The sequence below is a fragment of the Heptranchias perlo genome, chromosome 15 (genome assembly GCF_035084215.1).
Source record: "Heptranchias perlo isolate sHepPer1 chromosome 15, sHepPer1.hap1, whole genome shotgun sequence".
Taxonomy (NCBI): domain Eukaryota; kingdom Metazoa; phylum Chordata; class Chondrichthyes; order Hexanchiformes; family Hexanchidae; genus Heptranchias; species Heptranchias perlo.
In genome coordinates, this window is record NC_090339.1 from 25065421 (window position 1) to 25087751 (window position 22331).

The 22331-nt window shown below is 42.2% G+C and overlaps 1 protein-coding gene across 7 annotated transcripts in view; it reads right to left on the bottom strand.

Moving 5' to 3' along the window:
• Positions 1–462: 462 nt before the first annotated feature.
• phka1a (phosphorylase kinase, alpha 1a (muscle)) overlaps positions 463–22331 on the bottom strand; it is a 133114-nt gene continuing 111245 nt past the window's right edge. For 4 of the 7 annotated variants that reach the window (XM_067996916.1, XM_067996918.1, XM_067996917.1 and 1 more), the window contains 6 exons: positions 20564–20605; positions 19404–19451; positions 9934–10104; positions 9772–9825; positions 3057–3257; positions 463–1982 (listed from right to left, as the gene is read on the bottom strand). In XM_067996916.1, coding sequence (XP_067853017.1) covers positions 1809–1982; positions 3057–3257; positions 9772–9825; positions 9934–10104; positions 19404–19451; positions 20564–20605 — 690 coding nt within the window. In that variant the 3' untranslated portion in view covers positions 463–1808. The remainder of the gene's footprint in view (positions 1983–3056; positions 3258–9771; positions 9826–9933; positions 10105–19403; positions 19452–20563; positions 20606–22331) is intronic. The other 3 variants (XM_067996912.1, XM_067996914.1, XM_067996913.1) reach the window with 3 other exon arrangements.

Consider the following 22331-nt stretch of genomic DNA (forward strand, 5'->3'; position numbering starts at 1 on the left):
AACAGTGCGGGACCAGGAAGAGAAGCTACTGCAGGGGATTCTCAGGCTATAACTGGATAGGTAAAAGTGGAACCAGGCAAGGATAGTCACACACAGCTGGACAACGGAGGAGAGGCGTTGGAGGAGGACGATGTGGTCAACTATGTCAAAGGTTACAGCGAGGTCAAAAAGGATGAGGAGGGATAGTGCACCATGGTCACAATCACAGAGGATGTCATTTGTGACTTTGATTAGGGTCCTTTCAATGCTGTGGCAGGGGTGGAAACATGATTGGACAGGTTCAAACATGGAGTTGTGGGAAAGTTGGGCATGAATTTGGGAGGCAATACAAGATTGAAAATTTAGAAAGACAACAATAGAAATTCATTGTGTGCGTGCAGACACAAATAATTGTTAAGATAAAACAGAACATATTAAAAATATTAGCATGAAACCAACAAATTTTTTTTTAACAACTTCATCTTGAATTCATAGTTTTAATAAAAGTTTTTATGAACAAAACAGCCTAGGTTTTTTGGTGGAGATAGGAAGATGTGCTGAACCGAGTGAAGAATGACTGATCTCTTCTTATTAGTATCTGATGTAGTTTTCAAGGCAATAGTAGTGATCTTCTAACACATCTTCATAAGCACCATCTAAAACAGTAAGCCCACACTCTCAGTTGCCCAGCTACTTTCTACCCCTTCGCCACAATGTTCATTTAAACCTTAAAGTAGCAGTCTCCACATTTGTTAGGTTACACACGTCATTCCTGTTAATTGAGCAGCATAATGATTGCAATCGCAAGTCATTCTAAAGTTCATCAGGCTTGACTACCCTAGTGTCCAAACAATAAAGGCACATTAATATGTTAAACAGCTCAATTATAAGCAAATTGTTAAGCAGGTTCTCAAAATAACAAGCATATTGCCAAAATGGACAAATTTCTCTCCTTTAATGATTTTTAAAACTAAGTTTCTTAAAGATTATTACTCAAGATAAGGCAGTAACATTACCCTGATCATTATTGTCAAAGTGTAAATTTCTTTTTTAAAAAAAAAAATGAATAAAATATAAACCAAAGCACCTGGATCTCTAGAGTTTTCTTTTTTGTTTCGGGATGAGGAGAAAAAAAACTTCTTTATATTTTTTATTTATCTGTTCCTGAGGCACAATAAGAGAATTGTGTAATCTTAATGTGACTGCTAGGTGTCATGCAACACAGGAGACATTAAGATAGTGGAAAGAGGTGCTAGAGTGCATCATTAAACCTGTTATTTTACTGTTACAAATTAAGATAATTTGCATAGAAAATATATATTTTCCATCAAGTACCACAGTATTTTTATTAGTGTGTTGTTTTAAGGAGTTTGTACAGGGCTAGATATTTCACCCATTAATTGCAAATAGGTGGCCTTCTAGCTCAACGGTCTACAATAAATAGCAGGCTTGTAGACATGCGTAAGGTTTTGCATTATTTAATGATGCAATTTTGCCGCATTTGCTGATGCACTAAAGATTTATATAAAATATCCCAGAACTGCTCCAATTTCTACTGAAAAAAAAGTCCATGCTTAATCGGGGCATACATGAAAACACACTAGGTCATGCTTCCCTTTCTATTTAAGTGGAAAATGTAATTGAATTAAGGATTTAATTCAGTCATTTCTTCTTGGCAACTATAAGTGACTCAACATAGACTTCACAGTCTCTGGATTACTAGTGTTTGGTAACATCCAGTTTCAATGCTGCACATTGTGGCTCTTGTAAACGGCAACTCGGTGCTCAGTCTCTTGGTTTAGATTGCGTCAATAAACTTGATGATCAGTTTACTGCATAGAGCACCCGCTGCCTGGTAAGAATTCATCCACATACATGGCTACAGCTTTCAAAAGATAGGTCATGGTGCCAAAGCGACCGCTTGGGGCACTGTCATATAGTAACTTGCAAATCCCAGTGGCAGAATCCTTCTCCAGCATGATATCATCAGCACCCAGGGCTGTCTAATGAAAGAAGTGAGAAACGCAATTAGTGTCACTTCTTTATAAAAGATAATAATTACAACAGCAGCAGTAAGTGTTAAGGCTCAAGATGATGGGTGGAATAACAGAAAGCACAGGTTCTCTAACTCACTGCGCTATAAGAACATTACAAATAGGAGCAGGAGTAGGCCATATGGCCCCTCAAGCTTGCTCCGCCATTCAATCAGATCATGACTGATCTTCGACCTCAACTCCATTTTCCTGCCTGATCCACATAGCTCTAGATTCCTCTGGAGTCCAAAAAATCTATCTATCTCAGCATCCATAGCCCTCTGGGGTAGAGAATTCCAAAGATTCACAATCCTATGCATGAAGAAATTTCTCCTCATCTCAGTCTTGAATGGCCGACCCCTTATCCTGCGATTTTGCCTCCTAGTTCTAGACTCTCCAGCCAGGGGAAACAATCTCCCAGCATTTACCCTGTCAAGCCCCCTCATAATCTTACATGTTTCAATGAGATCACCTCTCATTCTTCTAAACTCCAGAGTATAGGCTATTTTACTCAATCTCTCTTCAGAGGGCAACCCTCTCATCCCAGGAATTAATCTAGTGAATCTTCGTTGCACCGCCTTCAAGGCAAGTATATTCTTCCTTAGATAAGGAGACCAAAAGTGTACGCAGTACTCCAGGTGAGGTCTCACTAAAGCCTTGTACAACTCTAGTAAGACTTCCTTACTTTTGTACTCCAACCCTTGCAATAAAGGCCAACATGCCATTTGCTTTCCTAATTGCCTGCTGTACCTGCATACTAACTTTTTGTGTTTCTTGTACTACTTCTTCTTTTCACCACAATTCTCCATTTGATAAGTTTCCAAAGCTACTGTCGCATTTGGGCCGTGGGTGGAGAAGAGAAGAAGAAGAAGAGAAAATGTGAGCAGAGAACAGGCACCTCCAAGGCGATTCCAAAAACTGGATACAAACTGGCTTTTGTAGATCACCTTTTCCTACCTCCAAATTTTTTAGCCAGGAGCAAAGGGATAGGCACAGGAAAGAAAAAAAATGAAAGTCTGATAAGTATGAAGAATCCAATTTTACCTGCTCCTCAATAAATAAGTTATTTGCCACGTGTGCAATGCGTTCAACGTGAACTATTCCGCCAATACTTTGTACATCTATATCCACCAGCATGGTGATGACAAGGATTGTTTCCACAAGAAGCTGCCGATACTCTGGCTGTGGCACACGGTTTAGGAAAGTCTCTACCTGAACAGCAAACTTTATTTCACCAGGAGTCATCTATTCAGAAAGAAAGAAAGAAAGAAAGAAAATGCAGGTCAAGTAAATCAAGATGTTCATCTCAATATCTATTTTATAAGAAATGTCAGGTTCATAATACAGTAGAGAACCGAGCTGAATACAGAAAATACAGAGGAGCACTGAAAGAGGAAATAAGAGGAGCACAGAGAGTGTAGAGTATAGATTAGCGGGTAATATAAAAGGAAACCCAAAAGTCTTTTTTAAACATATAAATAGTAAAAAGGTAGTCAAAGGAAGGGTGGGGCCAATTAGGGACCAAAAAGGAGATCTTGTGGAGGCCGAGGGCATGGCAGAGGTACTAAATGAGTACTCTGCAGCTGTCTTCACGAAAGAAGAGGATGCTGCCAATGTCACAGTAAAGGAGGAGGTAGTAGAAAAATTGGATAGGATAAAAATAGATAAAGAGGAGGTACTTAAAAGGTTGGCAGTGCTCAAAGTAGAAAAGTCAACCAGTTCGGATGGGATGCATCCTAGCTGAGGAAAGAAAGAGTGGAAATTGCGGAGGCTCTGGCCACAATCTTCCAATCCTCCTTAGATATGGAAGCAGTGCCAGAGGACTGGAGGATTGCAAATATTACACCCCTGTTCAAAAAAGGGGGGAGGGATAAACCCAACAATTTCAGGCCAGTCAGTTTAACCTCAGTGGTGGGGAAGCTTTTAGAGACAATAATCCTGGACAAAATTAATTGAACTTGAAAAAACATGAGTTAATAAATGAAAGCTGGCACAGATTTGTTAAAGGCAAATTGTGTTTGACTAACTTGATTGAGTTCTTTGATGAAATAACGTAGAGGGTTGAAGAGGATAGTGCGCGGTTGATGAACTTTCAAAAGGCGTTTGATAAAGTACCACATAATAAATGTTAGCAAAATTGAAGCTCATGGGATTAAAGGGGCAGTGGCTGCGTGGATATGAAATTGGCTAAGAGACAGAAAGCTGAGTAGTGGTGAACGGTTGTTTTTCAGTCTGGAGGGAAGTACACAGTGGTGTCCCCCAGGGGTCGGTATTAGGACCACTACTCTTTTTTTGATATATATTAATGACCTGAACTTGGGTATACAGGGCATAATTTCAAAGTTTGCAGATGACAAGAAATTCGGAAATGTAGTGAACAGTGAGGAGGATAGTAACAGACTTCAGGAAGGCATAGACTGGTGAAATGGGCAGACACATGGCGGATGGAATTTAACGCAGAGAAATGTGAAGTGATTCATTTTGGTAGGAAGAATGAGGAGAGGCAATATAAACTAAATGGTACAATTTTAAAAGGAGTGCAGGAACAGAGTGAGACCTGGCGTGTATGTACACAAATCTTTGAAGGTGGCAGGACAAGTTGAGAAGGCTGTTAAAAAGGCAGTGGGGTCCTTGGCTTTATAAATAGAGGCATAGAGTACAAAAGCAAGGAAGTTATGCTGAACCTTTATAAAACACTGGTTAGGGCCCAGCTGGAGTATTGAGGCCAATTCTGGGCACCACACTTTAGGAAGCACGTCACGGCCTTAGATAGGGCGTAGAGGAGATTTTCTAGAATGGTACCAGAGATGCCGGACTTCAGTTACGTGGAGAGACTAGAGAAGCTGGAGTTGTTCTCCTTAGAGCAGAGAAAGTTAAGGGGAGATTTGATAGAGGTGTTCAAAATCATGAACGGTTCTGATAGAGTAAATAAGGAGAAACTGTTTCCAGTGGCAGAAGTCAGAGGACACTGATTTAAGGTGATTGGCAAAAGAACCAGAGATGGTATGAGGAAAACATTTTTTACGCAACAAGTTAGTGGTGGAAGCGGATTCGATAATAACTTTCAAAAGGGAATTGGAGACTTAAGGGGAAAAATTTACATGACTATGGGACTAATTGGATAGCTCTTACAAATAGGCATAAATGGGCCAAATGGCCTCCTTCTGTGCTGTATCATTTAATGATACTATGATTCTAAATCAAATCACGAAGCCAGATAGCTAGATCATTTTGATATACAAGTTGTTTCTTTTAGGTTTAGTGAAAATTTTATAACGTAGTCCTGTGTTTAAGAGAGATGAAAACATGCATGAAAATGCAGCATAGACCAGATTTTATAAGTTTCAAACAAAGAAAAATAATCCCTTCCAATCATAAATTGAGCAGGATAGAGGAGGCGTAAAGATTAGAATGGGTCCAAAAGGCTAAGAATATATGCAAGAATCTTGACTGCCACCAAGTAGTTGTAGACTCTTCATACCAATCAATGTCAAATTAATGGTATGCTCTGGAGAATCAGTTGAATGGAAATTGTCACAGTTGAATTGTGTAGGTTGTAAGATTGGATTAACATCCTAGAGTTTCATTTAATCACCTATATGAGTCATGGAAAAATGTTGTAAAGCTTAATCCTGTGATTGGCTACTTCCCTCAGGAGATTGAAAAGGTTCTGCTGATTTTCTAATAGACCAAAACGTTCATGGACTGGAAAGGGAATGAGTTTAAGGATTGAATGGGCAATCCCCAATCTAAAACTTTGCTTTTAAATATTGTAACAAAACTTTATTGTTCATCCTCTTGTTCGATGGTCTCCCATGCTCCGAAGAGTCATGATTAATGAAGCACGTGCATTAGTATTAAACTGCTGTTCTGCAGAGACATGTGTTAGAAAGGCTGCAACATGAATTTCTAGTTCCTTCCAACTATTATGCTTCAGCTGGCAACTCACATAACCTAGGCTGATTTACATTGAAAATACTTTTAAAAGTTTTTCATGATTTCTCACTAGGCTATTCCTATGGTATGAGGAGACTAGGCAAATGAGGAATAAATAAAATAAAAAGTGGTATAATTACATGTTTAAGTTGCTGTTGTGCACTTTTATACTTTATTCCAGTCGTGCTGCAGTTAGGGTTTAAAGTGTACAAGCATCCCTAGTGATTCAGCAAGTTTATCAAGTGATTACTTGAGCCATACTGACCAGTGAAGGTTCCAGGCTCAATGCCCGATCTATGGCAAGTTAGATGATCAACCAGGTTGGAGTGGGGGAAAAGCACAGTAAATTAGACAGGGCTCCCATTCATGATTTCTATTTAGTAACCCGTGCATGTAAATGTCAGCTAAGAACAGTATCGCATTCAGCTGTGATGTCCCTTTTCTCACCCCAACACACACACAGTTGAAAACTTCTGTCAATACTCAGTCAAAATTCAAAAATAAAGGCCATCGAGGAAGGTACTGTAGGATGGGAGAAAATTGGTAAACAGAAAGGGGATAAATGAAACAAAATGAACTTGTGGGCAATTGATAATTCTACCCATAACTATCTAGTTTTACAACAAAAATGTATTTTAATAGGTTTCAAATTAAGTTGGCAGTCAAGCTACCTCATTTGGGCAACCATTTTGAATAGAGTAGGCTGAAAATCTGCCTCAATAAAATCTAATTTAGTTTCACAGGCAGCATAATACAATAACACACAGCAATTAAGTTAGCTGTAGCTGACCCAAATACTAAGTCAGCTGTAGCTGACCCAAATACATGGTGGAGGAAAGTGTGATTCATGGAAGAATTCCGTATCTGTGAACAAACAAAAAAGTTAACCATCACTAAAGAGTTGGCAAGTTATCTTGGCAGATGAGATGAGAGTGCTAGCACTGTGGGCATAATAACTTGCCCTGTAGTAGATGGTTTTTTACTTTGATACTGAACAGCCCAAATGGATGGAAAGCTTGGAAAGTGCTCAAAACTGATTCTCCTTCTTATCCCCCTCCCCCCATGGTAAAAAAGGAATAGTATAAGATAGATTTGGTTACATTTGATTGGAGTAAAGTTAGAATAAAAATTGAAGAGAATGAATGGGAAGAGGAGAATAGTGCAAATGTTTTATTTAGAATAATATTTAGTTTTATAGAGATAATTTTACAACAATACTATTACTTTAATTTAATTGGTTTTTATTACTACAACAATAACAATTTGCATTTATATAGTGCCGTTAATGTAGGAAAATGTCCCAAGATGCTTCACAGAAGCATACACAGACAAAATTGACACCAAACTAAAGGAGGAGATATTAGGAAGGGTGATGAAAAGCTTAAAGACGTAGGTTTTAAAGAGCATCCTAAAAGGAGGAGAGAGAGGTAGAGAGGTTTAGGGAGGCAATACCAGAACTTAGGCTCTAGACACGGAGTGGGGAAATGCATAAAAGAGGACAGAGTGGGAGGAAACTGGAATTTCCCTGGACCTGCCAAAATTCGAAGTGTTTAAACTTTTTAAAAAGTTAGGAACAATGAGGATATACCCACATTATGTTTCTGATCTTATCTGTGCTTTTGCAGGGAACTGTGCATTGAACTGTGTTTCCCCACAGTTTCCATACCGTTCACCTGAGGAAGGAGGAAGCCTCCGAAAGCTTGTGGAATTAAAAATAAATTTGTTGGACTATAACTTGGTGTTGTAAAATTGTTTACAATTGTCAACCCCAGTCCATCACCGGCATCTCCACATCATCCCCACAGTGAGGGAGGATAAGTCATTTCTGGCTGCTCTCATGCAGCTCCCAACATTCCTCAAGAAAATGAAGCAGAGAAAAATAATCTTTTAAGAAAATATCTATCAGTTTACATAGAATTGCATAGAATGTACAGCGAAGAAACAGGCCATTCGGCCCAACAGGTCCATGGTGGTGTTAATGCTCCACACGAGCCTCCTTCCTCTCCCCCCCATCTAACCCCATCAACATATCCTTCTATTCCTTTCACTTTCATGTGTTTTTCTAGCTTCCCATTAAATGCATCTATACTAGTTGCCTCAACTACCCCTTTTGGTAGCGAATTCCACATTTTGACCACTCTCTGGATAAAGAAGTTTCTCCTGAATTCCCTATTGAATTTGTGACTCGCTTATATTGATGGCCCCTCATTCTGATCTCCCCACAAGTTAAAACATTTTCTCTACGTCTACCCTATCAAACCCTTGCATAATCTTAAAGACCTCTATCACCCAGAGTCTTCTCTTTTCTAGAGAAAAGAACCCAGCCTGTTCAATCTTTTCTGATAGGTATAACTTCTTGGTTCTGGTATCATCCTAGTAAATGTTTTTTTGCACCTTCTCCAGTGCCTCTATATCCTTTTTATAATATGGAGACCAGAACTGTTCATAGTACTCAAAGTATGGTCTAACCAAGGTTCTATACAAGTTTAACATAACTTTCCTGCTTTTTAATTCTATTCCCCTAGAAGTACTTTGTTTGCTATTTTTTAAAAATGGCATTAACCTGCGTCTCTACTTTTAGCGATTTGTGTATCTGTACGCCCAGATCCCTCTGCTCCTCTACCCCATTTAGACGCTTATTTTCCAAAATGTATGCAGCCTCCTTATTCTTCCTACCAAAATGTACCACCTCACACTTATATATATTGAAATTAATTTGCCAATTACATGCCCATTCTGCACATTTATTAGTTTAGTAGTCAATTGATGGCTCAACTAGTAGATGTAATGTATAACTGGGCCATACAAATTAGAAGGTCCCAGTTTCGATCCCACTTTGTGCTTTTAGGTCTCAGCCAGTGCAATTAGGAAAATAACAATTGGCTTTGATGCCCTTGGGCCAGGGAGGTGGAAATCAGTTCCTGATTCAAATTCCTATCCAGTGATGCCTGCTGGAAGTGCACGTGGATGTTGAATAAAGACAGGATCACATCGGGTTATGTTGTTTCTCATCTACTTCCAGATTATGCTACCACCTTTCTAGACATATAGGCCTAGAAATTTGGCTGTGCAGCACCTGTTTTTTTGGGCGCTAAACGGCCCCCTAAGCCTCCTAAAAGCTGTACAGGCAGCTCATTACAAGCCAGATATGCGCCAACCGCCATATTGGTAAAGGCCAAAAAAGTGGCATACAATGCTCACACCTGAAACAGGCATTAAGCCGCCTAACTGCATATGCAAAGAGACTAACACTTGTTTGAGGCCCCATCTGCAAGATTGGTTTGTCCTGAGGCAGTACTCAAGAAAACCAGGCCTACATGTGGCCTAACAGACAGTCCTTGTTAGGCCTAAACCAACAAGACAAGTTTTAAAAAATATACTTACCTGGATATCGAGCCAGGAAGAGCAGGAATGCTGCTCCCAACCTCATGTTAAAACGTGGGCCACTGCCCACGAGTGTCAGACAAATGAATTTTTCCATCTCACTGTTGCTTATGTTGTGATTATAATTGCATTTTCTGACAATACACCAGTTTGCTGTACTACATTCAAAGATAACATCTATCCCAGCACAATATAAAAGGGATCATATGATCTGTTTGACTTGAGTCTGAAATTTTCAACACACAAATCCAGAGCACAAAATGCCCATAACCGTGCACAAGTTGGCACTAAATTGTCACGCTCAGTTAGTGATGGATGGCTGACATGATGTTAGAAATGCAGTGCCGTAAGGAGTTACTTTTTCGAACTTGGAATTAAGACATTGTTGTGAAGCAAGCTAAACTACGGAATACCAAAAAAAAGGCAGATAGTGGTTTACCTCTTCAGTTGTAGATGACTGGAGAATGTATCCTTCAACAGACAACCCTTGACACTGCAAAGCATAGACCAGATTGTTTATAGAATTAGATTCTCTCTTTGTAAAGGGTACAGTTATTTAAAAAAACAAAAATTCTACTGAGGCACAGCTTAATACACCGACCTTTTGTAAAATTTTCCAGACTCGTTGATAAAAACCAACGGGGACTCTGTTGAGCGCACCATCGATACGTCTTCGCCGCAGCCATTGTCCATGGCGTGCATCTACAGCACCACCTTTCAGTGGAACATCAGTAGAAGTCTCAGCCACATTAGCTAATAGTTTACTTGACTGCTGTAAAATACAAGTAGACTTATTCATATGCTTATAATGAATGTTCCAGTGCATTTTAAGGCACAGCAAAGCATCAAGCTCAAGGTCTCAGTTTCCATCATCACACATACACTAGATTGCTCACACTAATCATAAACAGACAAATCAAACTAAATTGTGATGTAACTAACTATCTGTGACAATTGAGTTTATTCGTGGGACTGACAGTTTACCATGCATTAATGCATGATAAGAAAACCAACTAGAATTGTTCCATTACTGTAATCTACTACTAAATCACATATTTTATGCATTTTTAAAAACAAAATAATTGCCAAAATGCTCCCTATCCATTCCACGATTAAATGGTCGGTATACAAATAATTTGTGCTGCCAGACCCCTATGTGTGGCGACATGTAAAAACTGTCTGTGGAGCACTTGGTGCCTTTGGTGGAGTCAACATTAAAATGAAATTAGCCACCTTGTGGGGTCTTCATTATTTTTCAATGATAACATTCCGTGCGCATTATAGCAACTTAGCCTGTTTTGATTGATTCTGGGAATCACACTTTTTTTTGTCCTCCCATGACCTTTTATCACACCCTGTAAAAAGTCCCACTGCCTGCACAATAGCTCAGTTCTTTTTGATCTGCACTATCCTAAAAGCAACTGCTTTCAAAACTCCCTCGCCATAAAATAATAGTGACCCCAGCAGGGCCTGATGTATGGTTGGGAGGGACTGAGGTGTGTGAAAGATGCTTTCATTTGTAGAATAATGAAGACTCTACAAATTATGTAATTCAACCTTTGTCATTCAGGCATCTCTCACACATTATAGGAGCCATACCAAAGTAGTACCAATTTAAGAGGAGGAAGGCCGTTGCTGGGATGTGCAATTCTGTTACTAAAAACAATATCTTAAGTGTTAGCCAATTTCGAAGGGTCATGGCTAATAAATGCATAAATGGTAATCTACTTTGTTCCCTTTCAGACACAGTCAATAGAAACCTAACTAAGAGAAGCCCAAGAAGTATCTATGGGAAAGAAGAATTACCTTTAACCAGATCTCTGGAGGTTTACAGGCTAATTTCTCCACAGAAAGGATTTGGAAAAGAAGCTATTTGTAATAATAGGTTTTTAAAAGCAATGTGTATTCTTACAAGTTTAAAAAAAGAGGCGCCCATGACAAAAGGTAGTTAATGAATAACGGAAGTTGTTTCTACCAAAGACTAAACAATAAGCAATTCATTTGCTTGTCTGGGTGTTTGAAAAATCCTTTGATCTCAGTCTGTCTGTGAGAGGGGGATTAGAGGAGGGACACGTTTTTCGACATGGAGTAAAAGTCTTTTTTAAAAAACGGAACACTGACACAAAAAAGCAAGCAAAAAAAGAGAAACAGCTGCAATGAGAAAGGTTCTGCCTTGGGCTATAGGACAGAATGTAGAGTGCAGAATAGTTAATCTGTTTAACTCAAGCAAGGCGAGCCACTGAAGTGAAATAGCACAGTGTGTTAATTTTTCTTATCTGAAGATAAGTTATACTGTTTGAACCAAGTGATTCTGGTCGTAACCATTGCTCTGTGCATTTGCCACACAGTGGAAATAAGCTGCTTAATGATTTGAAACCAAGCCTCGTCTCATCTAGTGTTACCTCAGTTTATCTTCTGAGAAATTGAAGGAATACACGTATGAAAGACATGGTGATCTGCTTCAGATCACAAAGGGGTTTCATTGTTCCACCCCCCAGGTCACGCTATCGTACAAGTAGAAATAGGGCAGTACAAGTCAAATCTCAAAAGACACTCAAACCGCTTGCGCGAGCGAATGATGCCACTGAGCCTGACCAGATATCTACAGCAGACCGGTATTTATAACAGCTCCATTCAGGCAACTGAAACCCAGGAGGAACAGTAGTTAATCCCTGTGCCACGCAGGTGTAAATTGCCTCAAGCACTGGTTTTGGTAATACTATTCCTGGACACACCCTCCTCATCCACCTCAACTCCCTCTATTTCCTCTTCATCCAGAACATCCTAACGGGATAAAATGGACATAATGGAATCAGAGAAATTAATAACAGACTGACCAATGGAGAGAGTTTGCATATCAACTGAACACTACCAATCACTGATATCTCCATGATCGTGTAATTGCACCCCCCCCCAAAGGAATGAGATCATCACTGAGCATCTGCAAAGAGTGAATAGTTGGAGAGTACCGTGCAACAGAGCGTGGATAAATGATATCTTGCACCATCAACGCTCACCATGCAATGTCTTTCCCCAAGAAATAGTCAACAAGAATCATCGTTGGGGGGTGGGGGGGGGGGGTGGTGAAGGTGAACAACATAGGGAGCTGAGGGGACCACCTATGCTGAGGATGTCCTAACACATTTCTGGATGAATAAAGACAGCACTGGCTAAACAGATCAGGTTGTGGGAAAGAAGTTGATCCAATTTTCTGGGAGGCATGGGCAACTCAATTACTTGGGGAATGTTTTCATTTAGATTCTTCCTTCCTAATAGGGGGAAAAAGTGCCAATAAGCCAACTTGAATAGATGAGGCCTGGGGCAATCTGGAAGCAGGCAGATTAGGGTTACATAGGCCCTGCTCTGGGAGTCCCGTTCCCGTTCCTGAGATTAGACAATGGGAGTAATCCAATAATATTGCATCCTAGGGCTAGAGTTTGGGTCTCTGCTCAAAGCAGAGTACTAAGCTCTAAGTTTTCAAAGTGCCTCTGAAGCTGAGTTGAAGGGGAGGACTCTGAGGTACTGAACTCTAGAGGGAACATACCCATTACCAGGCTTTATGCTTTTCTAAAATAAAGAGAGAAGCTATATTCTGGACATTTCACCGACGCAACTAAAAGAAACTACTGGATTGCCTTAGAATCTCAAATATTTATTGGTTTGTAGGCTAGGCCTGCAAAGGACACAAGAACATAACACTCTAACAGAGACTTAGAGAACAGTGGATTTTGGGCAATTTTGCCAGACTAGTTAAAAAAAAGACTAGTATTCTGGAGTTATACCATGGAGCAGTCAACTCATGCCATGCCTGCACCCAAGGAGTCAACACGAACAACAACTTACATTTATATACTGTCTTTAATGGAGTAACACGTCCCAAGATGCTCCACAGGAGCGATTTACACACAAAATTTGACACCGAGCCATATAAGGACATATTAGGAGAGGGTTGGTCAAAGAGGTACATTTTAAAGGAGCGTCTTAAAGGAGGAGAGAGGTAGAGAGGAGGACAGGTTTAGGGAGGGAATTCCAGAGCTTAGGGCCTAGGCAGCTGAAGGCACGGCCGCCAATGGTGGAGCGATTAAAACAAGAATGTGCAAGATACAAGAATTGGAGGAACGCAGAGATCTCGGAGGGTTGTAGGGCTGGAGGTTAAAAAGATAAGGAGGGTCAAGGCCATGGAGGGATTTGAAAACAAGGATGAGAATTTTAAAAAGCGAGGCGTTTCCAGACCGGGAGCCAATGTAGGTCAGTGAACATAGGGGTGATGGTCAACTAGAAGATAAATACAAGAGAAGTACAACAACTAAGCACTTAAAAAAAAAATCAAACAACTCTACTATCTCCCCAAAAATACGTTAAAAGCTGTATGGTCTGGTTTTGGATGTCTAACAAACAACACTGGGAGCTTGGACAACCTTTTCAAAACTGAGGTGGGGGAGGGTGGAAAAGAACAGAGCTATTATGTAGGTCCTGGGTCTTTGTACAAAAAAAGAGGATCATAACAGAGGGGGACAGTCCCTATGACAGAGACAAAAAGAAAATATGCTGAGCTCGATTTTTGGACGTCCAAGCCGGTGGGTTCGTGGCGGGGAGGCTCTGAAAATCGGGGATTCCCGGGGCGGGTCCGGAACCCGGCTCCAACCCGCCCACTTCCGGGTTCCCCAGTGACGCGCTTAGATGCGCGCACAGCCCCCGCATCGGGACTCCCGCCGGCGGGATCCCACTTAAGGCAATTAATTTGATAGTTCAGGTCGTTAGCAGACCTGATTTGTAGGATGTTTTAGAAGGGGTGGGATTTTCAACTAAACCGAGAGTATTTCCCCTACTGGGGGAAACACTCCCAGTTGAAATGGACGTGTTGCAGCCACTAGCCTGTGGCAGCTGCAAAGGTCCATTTGACAGGGGTGGGGGGGGAAGACCCTCACTCATTTTAGGAGGCCACTCTGTCACTTTGGACGAAGTTTGGCCTCCACCACCCTCCTAACAACAATGAAATTCACCAACTTGGAACCTCAACCCCGGTGTGCAGACACATTTACCTACCTTGCGGACTCCCTCAAACGTACATCTTCCGGATGGGGGCCGCCATAGCTGCAGTCATGATCTCCTTGGAGGATGAACAGCATCACCGGCCTCGCCATCCACCTCTGACACGTGGAGCTCCACAACACAGTGCTGTGACACATCCACCTGCACAGCAGGAGGGAGGACAACCGCAGAGAGAGATGCATCGCAGAAGGCACTACCCTCGCCACAGGGTCTATAGACCGAGGCTCTCTGAGCAGCAGTGCACACGGAGACTCAGAGTCACTTGACATGTAGTCGTAGACATCTGCAGCCTCCTTCATGCCGAGCTGCTCCCGGCTAGCCAGAGCACCATCTTCTTACCTGTCGCTGTTAAAGTCACCACTGCCCTCAACAACTTCTCCTCCGCATTCTTTCAGTGTGCCATCGGGGACATCGCCGTCATCTGCACAAAACAGCCCTGCAAATACACCTACACCCACTCTGCAGTGACACAATGGGTGGCATCAGGTGTGGCATGGTGATCCTCAGGAAATGGCATTATTGCGCAAACCAGACAAGATTTTCAAAGACGTGGCAGTAGTGGTGATAATTTTTTTAATGATTTTTTGCAAAACAAAGAAAAATAAATCAAAAACATGACATTTCGTCTTACATCCTTGTGCATCCCCTTTGTGCTCACAAATCCTTCGCCTTACGTTTACGGGAACATCTTCGTGGTGCTACCCCTGTGGCTTCAGCAAAGGTAGTGGCAGGTCGCTCTTGTCCATGCCCTGACCGACGAGATGCTTTGCGTGGATGCTCTCTGGGTTCAGTGGCCCGTGAGGGCCCCTCCAAAGAACGTTCCACCTACACTTGTGCAGGGGCAGACCCGGCCACCTGGAGAGGGGGCAGCATTGCGGGTACTGGTTGAGAGGGGGGCATCGGGTGAGACGTGGGAGCGCTTTGAGTGGCGTCCCCACTTCCATGTCCCCTTTCACCACAATCCCTCTCCTGGCCCAGGCCCACATCACTCCTTCCACCCTGCTGGACGACAGTTTGGAGGACTTGTGTGAAGCCTTGGAAGGCCAGTTGTAAGGTATCTGTCAGCCTGTTTAAGGCGGCAGAATGTTGCTCACCCTGAATCCGAACGGCCATTGTCAGGGCCTGAATGGACTCATTGTTGAGCCGTGCTTGAAGCTCGATGGAGGCTAGCCTTTCCTCCATCGCAGACATTCCCGCTCCTACCCGCGACACTCAGAGATGCCTTCACGTCCCTGTAACAGTATTCCACTCATGCAGGAGTTGGACTGTTCCAGTACCTCGGCAATGTGCTGCTGCCCCTCGATTACCCTTCTTTTCATGGCTGGCCCCCAGGGTTCAGCATCTGGGTCCAGCTGAGCAGAGCCTGGAGAAGAGTGCTTCCACCGACGTGGACACTCCATGGCTGCCCCTGCCACCAGGGTCTGCTCGTGCTCACATGTGCGTGGTGACTCACCATGTGCAAACCCAACCAAGTGAGGACGGGGACCCACCGAGGTGTGTGTATCTGCGTTGGTAGATGGCTGGCTCAGATGTGACGATGCACCCTCAGAGGCCAGCGGGTCCTCTGAGGAATCGCCCTCCGCAGTCACGGCGGTCGCAGATGACCCTGCAAGAGAACAGAAAGCAATATTAAGCATGTGGACAGATGTTGAGGTGCTGCAGATGCCAAGTGATGCTAAGATCATTCGCTATCATGAGTGCTGAGTGTTAGATTTCTGTCACCAGCCGCTTGTGCACTCCCAATCTCGGCGACCGCCACGGACAGGCACTCCAGCGTCCGGCTTATTTCAAGTGCCTGCTGCTCCGCATCTGATAAGGCCACCTGGTGTGGCGGGGCCACCTCCGGTCCTTGCCCTCTCTTCTCCTATCAAGGCAAAACACAGAGGTGTGATTGAGTGATGGTTGCATGTTGACCCGCTGCATGCGTTGGTGTGGGTGGGGGTGACCGTGAGGGAAATGCATGGGAGGGTGCATGTGAGACATAGCCATGAGATTGTATGAGGATTGGGTTGCGTGGTAGTGTTCGAATGGGAACTGGGACGGTGAGTACGTGCAGGCAAGGTGAGGATGATAGTTGAGTGGATGTGAGGAGTGATGAGAGAGCGTTATGGTGGCAATGCAGAAGGAGTTGTGTGGTGGTGGAGGTGATGTGGAAGACGGAGTGTGCGAGAATGCATACGTATACTCACTTTGGCTGACCTGGTTAGGCCATTAAATCTCTTCCTGCACTGCACCCAGGTTCTGGACACATTGCCGCTGCTGGTAACCTCCTTGGCCACCTCCAGCCAGGTCTTCTTGGTGGTGGAGGGAGGACACTTCCTCCAATCCAATGGGAAAAAAATTTCCCTCCTCCTCCTCACCCCATCGAGCAGCACCTGGAGTGAGGAGTCAGAGAACCTTTGAGCAGCCTTACCTCTGGCCTGCTCCATGCTCCTAAATTGGTTCTTTGCTGCAGGAGCATTGGAGTACTGCCCCTTTAAATAGGGCTCCTCCTGCTGACAGCCTGTGATGCGGGTGCGCAGTGCGCCCGCTACACAGGTCTAGAACGGGAAACCCGGAAGCCAAGGTAAGTGCCTTCAATTAGGCTGAGATCGCGTGCGGAGCACCCCGAGTTCACTTACCCGCGTGCCCAGTCGACCCCCCGCTGCCAACCCGCCTCCCTCCTAATATCGAGCCCGTTATTTCCCAAACCAATCAAGATTGGAAAGTTCCTAAGCGTGAGAGGGACGCCTAAATGACAAAGAATTAGCAACCAGGCTGGAACAAATAAAATTTGATAATTTTACCAAGTGTAGGTTAGAAACGATGAGGTTTTTCAGATATCTGAAGGTCCTAAATTATTCAGCTGCCGACCACCTTTCCAAGTAGTCTTTCAGTACCCATCAAAGCAATCTCTTAGTCCTTAGTACTTGTAACTGACTGCCGTAAATACAAACTTTATCAAAATTATGAGGGGATTTGATAGAGTAAATAAGGAGAAACTGTTTCCACTGACAGACGGGTCAGTAACCAGAAGACACAGATTTAAGATAATTAGCAAAAAAACCAGAGGGGAGATGGGGAGAGTTTTTTTAAAAAACGCAGTGAATTGTTATGATCTGGAATGCAATGCTGGAATGGATGGAAGAAGCTGATTCAATAGTAATTTTCAAAAGGGAATCAGAAACATTTGAAAAGTACAAATTTGTAGGGCTGTGGGGAAAGAGCAGGGGAGTGGAACTAATTGGATAGCTCGTTCAAAGAGCCAACACAGGCACAATGGGCTGGATGGCCTCCTTCTGTGCTGTATTATTCTATGAGCAGTGGTTCACAAGCCTTTCAATAGAGAGTGAAAGACAGAGACAGAGACAGAAACAGAAACAGACAGAGACAGCCTAATGTGAATCGAAACAAAGTTCAGCCTGTACATATTATTAATTACCCTCATCTTATGTGGGAGTGTCATCTGAGATACTACCAATTTAAGAAAATTATTGATTGTTGGTGAATACCAACTGGTTCTCTTTTTTAAATCAACATCAGGGTCAGGAACAGGAAGAATGAATCATCTGTTTGGAGGTAATCAATGCTGTTATTTTTAATACGAAAGGGTTACATGGACATAGACCTTATGGGCAAGTCTCAGAAAAAGCAGCTGCTGGAGTTCTGCTCCAAATTCTGGAATGTCAAGATGGTGCTAAGTGTTATGAGTGATAACCTGGACATGTGATATTCTGTTTATTAGGGCTAATGCTGCAGAACCACAGCCCAGTTAATATACTAGCACTCTGTTTCCAGCCCTAGAGAGCATAAAATGTTCTTTGGTCTTTAATTTCTCATAACAGTGGAGACACAGGTAGCCTGGGCCTCAAATAGATCACAGAGTCTTTCATTTGGTTCATGGCAAACATGAAAAAGATGATGTCCAGCACTGGGTTGAAGGACATGTCCTGTGTTGGGCACAACTGGAATCTCTCCCAGTAGATCAAGATCTACTGTTTTGAGACCATCTAAACTCATTTTGCATAGTAACTCTTACAGGCAGAACAGACAGCAGACTTTTGTTTGTTTAATTGGCCGAGTGGATTTCCACCCCAGGTCATAGCATTAAATAGAATTACATAGAATGTACAGCACAGAAACAGGCCATTCAGTCCAACTGGTCCATGCTGGTGTTTATGCTCTACATGAGCCTCCTCCCACCCCTCTTCATTTAACCCTATCAGCATTCCATCTATTCCTTTCTGCCTGATGTGTTTATCTAGCTTTCCCTTAAATGCATCTATGCTATTCGCCTCAACTACTCCTTGTGGTAGTGAGGTCACATTCTAACCACTCTCTAAGTAAAGAAGTTTCTCCTGAATTCCCTATTGGATTGATTAGTCACTATCTTATATTTACGGCCCCTAGTTTTGATCTCCTCCACTTCTTCTAGATGTTGAACAACTTTTTCTGCATGTTTAATAATTTAGTTTTTTGTTTTATTTCAGATTTCCAGCATTCACGGTTTTTCTTTTATTTCTAGATTTAAACAGTGTTACCCAAGGGTCAAGTTATGAAAGGGGGTTTTGATGGAATCATCTTCTCTACATCTACCCTATCAAACCCTTTCATAAACTTAAAGACCTCTATTAGGTCATTCCTCAGCCTTCTCTTTTCTAGAGGAAAAAGAGCCCCAGCATGTTTACTCTTTCTCAATAGATATAACCTCTCAGTTCTGGTATCATCCTTTTCAATCTTTTTTTGCAGCTTCTTCAGTGGCTCTATATCCTACTGTGCCATCCAGTCCACTCTTTTTTTGGACCCAGGAAAGTCATGCAAGTAATGAAAATAATAGTAAGACACCAGTTGCTCAATTGGGTCTTGAATTACATTTAAATAAATTGGTTTCTTTTTCACACCGTATTTTGTGATCGCACTCTGTGTCGTTAATGCACAACGATTCTGACATAAATTGGAAAGATGTAATTGAGTGACAGATCAATTACTGTAAAATATCAATAAATTAAATGCAATATTAATAATAGTAATAGTCATCACCTCTTTTGTTCCATCAAGCGCAGTATCAAGTGTCATCAGGTTTCCCGACTACGAGGGTAGGAAAGAACAGACGTTAGAATGACGAACATACTATAACAAGCAATATAATTTTGCAGTTTTCTGGCCTGTCAAAGCAAGTTGAAAGTTAGTGATCTCATATAATGAAGGTATGAAACTTACATGAGGAAAGTAGTCAGTTCATTTTTGTCACATCATGCAAAAAGCAGTATTAATATCCATGGTTAAAAATGTCATTAGAACAGAAATCCTTGTAACCTGCAAGTGAGTAGATTTCCACCAGGGTTCTGTGCAAGGTCCCACTTGAAATATTAACCTATTTTTCTCTTCTAGATGTTGAACAACTTTTTCTGCATGTTTAGTATTTAGTTTTGTGTTTTATTTCAGATTTCCAGCATTCATAGTTGTTCTTTTATTTCTAGATTTAAACAGTGTTACCCAAGGGTCAAGTTGTGAAGGGAGCCTTTGATGGAATCATTTATTGAGCTTCATTAGAGAAAAGAAGAAAAAGAATTAACTTGCATTCATATAGCACCTTTTGGATCCTCAGGATGTTGCAAAGTGGTTCACAGCCAATGAAGTATTTTTGAAGTGTAATCACCTTTGTAATGTAACCAATTTACACACAGCAAGCTCCCATTAACAACAATGAGATAAATGATCAGATAATCTGTTTTAGTGGAGCTGGTTGAGGGATAAATGTTGGCAGGACATCAGGAGAACTCCTCTACACTTCAAGTAGTACTATGGGATCTTTTACATCCACCTGAGCAGGATGACTGGGCCTCAGTGGTGAGGCACAGGTTCAATTCCTCAACGCAGGAGGCCCAAATCTTAATTGTGCTAATGTGAGAAGGCGCTAAGCAAAGACCAGCCAACTTCCCACTGGGAATGAGAGTAAAGGTGGATGGAGAAGTTTGGGGAAGGTATGAAAGTAAATTATTTGCTTGCTTTCTGGGCAAACAAATATTAGTGATATTTAAGGAGAAGGGAGGAAAATAAACTTAAAAGGAAGGAGCAAGATTAAATGTATTACTTTGGGGTACGTGCAATCATCACAGCATGCAGCAACAGTTAAAAGTCTGTAAAAAAAATAGATGAAAAATTGTGAAAGCTGATAGTTCCAGCTACAAATATGTCACCTCCTTATTGGTTACACCAGCAGAAAATCTATGCATATCCATCTACAAACAGGAAAAAAAATACCATATATATTAGTGGCACTGAATTTAAACTTTTTCTGAGTGAGACACTTTAAAAGGCATATATCTCTCAGGCGACATTTATAAAATGGCAGAAACATTGGTACTACAATTCCACTGCTAGCAAACAGCCAGAGCATGTATGTACTATATAGTGTTCCCCTAATATAACATATTAGATTTTATCTTCTTCTCTCCCTCAAGTGTAATATATACATGTGTGGGTAGTTTTACTCTCTCCTCCATGTAAATAAAGATATAGTGAATGGTATTCTCTTTCTCTGGTGTAAATCACTCTCTTCTTGTGTGTTGTCTCTATTCTTCTGTTAATGAGATGACTTTTAGAAAATTGCATGTGATCTTTTCCCCCTATATTTAAGTTTCTTCGGTGGAAGTTTTATTCAAAGTGATCCAGTTTAAAAATGACCAAAGCTTACAGAAAAATACTTAAAATAAATGCTGGATGTGCTAATGGCAACTGAATTTAAAGCCAATAATAATAAATAGCCACACCTCGGCTCCCAGTGCGCAGCAAGTTCAGTTGGGATACCAGTGAGCACTTTGGTAAAGGACAACAAATATCAGAAGGAGGATACCGTCCCAGATTAAGCCCACCATTTTGATTAAGGAGGGCAATGGAAATCGGGGAGGAAGAATGGGATCTCAAACAACTAAATTGATAAAAATAAGAATTGTATGTTATTAATGCAGAACCCATCATTGGAAGAAGCTAACCAAAGATAGTATAGTAACCTCCCTCAAAATTCATTTTTTTGAAAAAAAAATATATTTTCCCCTCCAATTTTCTCCAAAGGTAATGGGCATATTTTTAGCCAAGAGCCGGGAAGGGGGGGGGGATCGAATGGCAGATGGGAAACCCGGAAGTACGGGTTTCCCGGACATCTGTACAATTTTGTTGTAAGGACGTCTTTTTTTTTGACGGTTTCCCGCTCAACAGATTGGGTGTTGGGCGGGGGGGGGGGGGGGGGGGAGGGAAAGTCAGCCATCTGGGGGCAAAGTCAGTCAGTCAGTCAGTCATCGGTTGGGGGGGGGGGGGGGGGGGGGGGAAGGGAGGGGGCGGGGTTGTCAGTCATCAGTGGGGGAGTGGGGGTCAGTCATCAGGAGGGAGGATATCAGGGGTCAGTCACCAAGGGGCGGAGGTCATCGCAGGGGTCCGATCGTTGAGGGGGGCACGGGTGAAGGAGAAGGTCCAGGAATTCGGGTCCCCAGAGGCTAAAATCACAAAACTTGAGAAAATGGGGGCCAGCAGCGACTCAGGGTTTGAAACTGTTGCAATTTTTAATGTCCCCTCGCCCCCAACCCAACCATTTTTCCAGGCTAAAGTCATGCCCAATGACTTATGCTAGGTATGATTCCAGAGGTGCTGCCTGCCCTCTGGAACCTCGTCGATGTAGCCACTTTTCAGGTGATTATTGGCAGGCTATTTTATCCCGTCCTTCCTGATGTGCGCATATGCTCTTTCCAGCAGGAGTTACTGGACAAGAAGTGCACCAGCTACCCTGGCTAATGTTTAACACTTCCCAGCCCAGAGATGCCAATACAAGTTGCAGTGCACCCTGACTGCAATCGGCTAATTGAGCATATACCAGGGCTGAACCTGGTATGTTTCACATTAGACAATGCATCATCTTCATTCTTTAACAGCACTTCAAAACATTTACTAATATATGGGTCACACATCAGACAG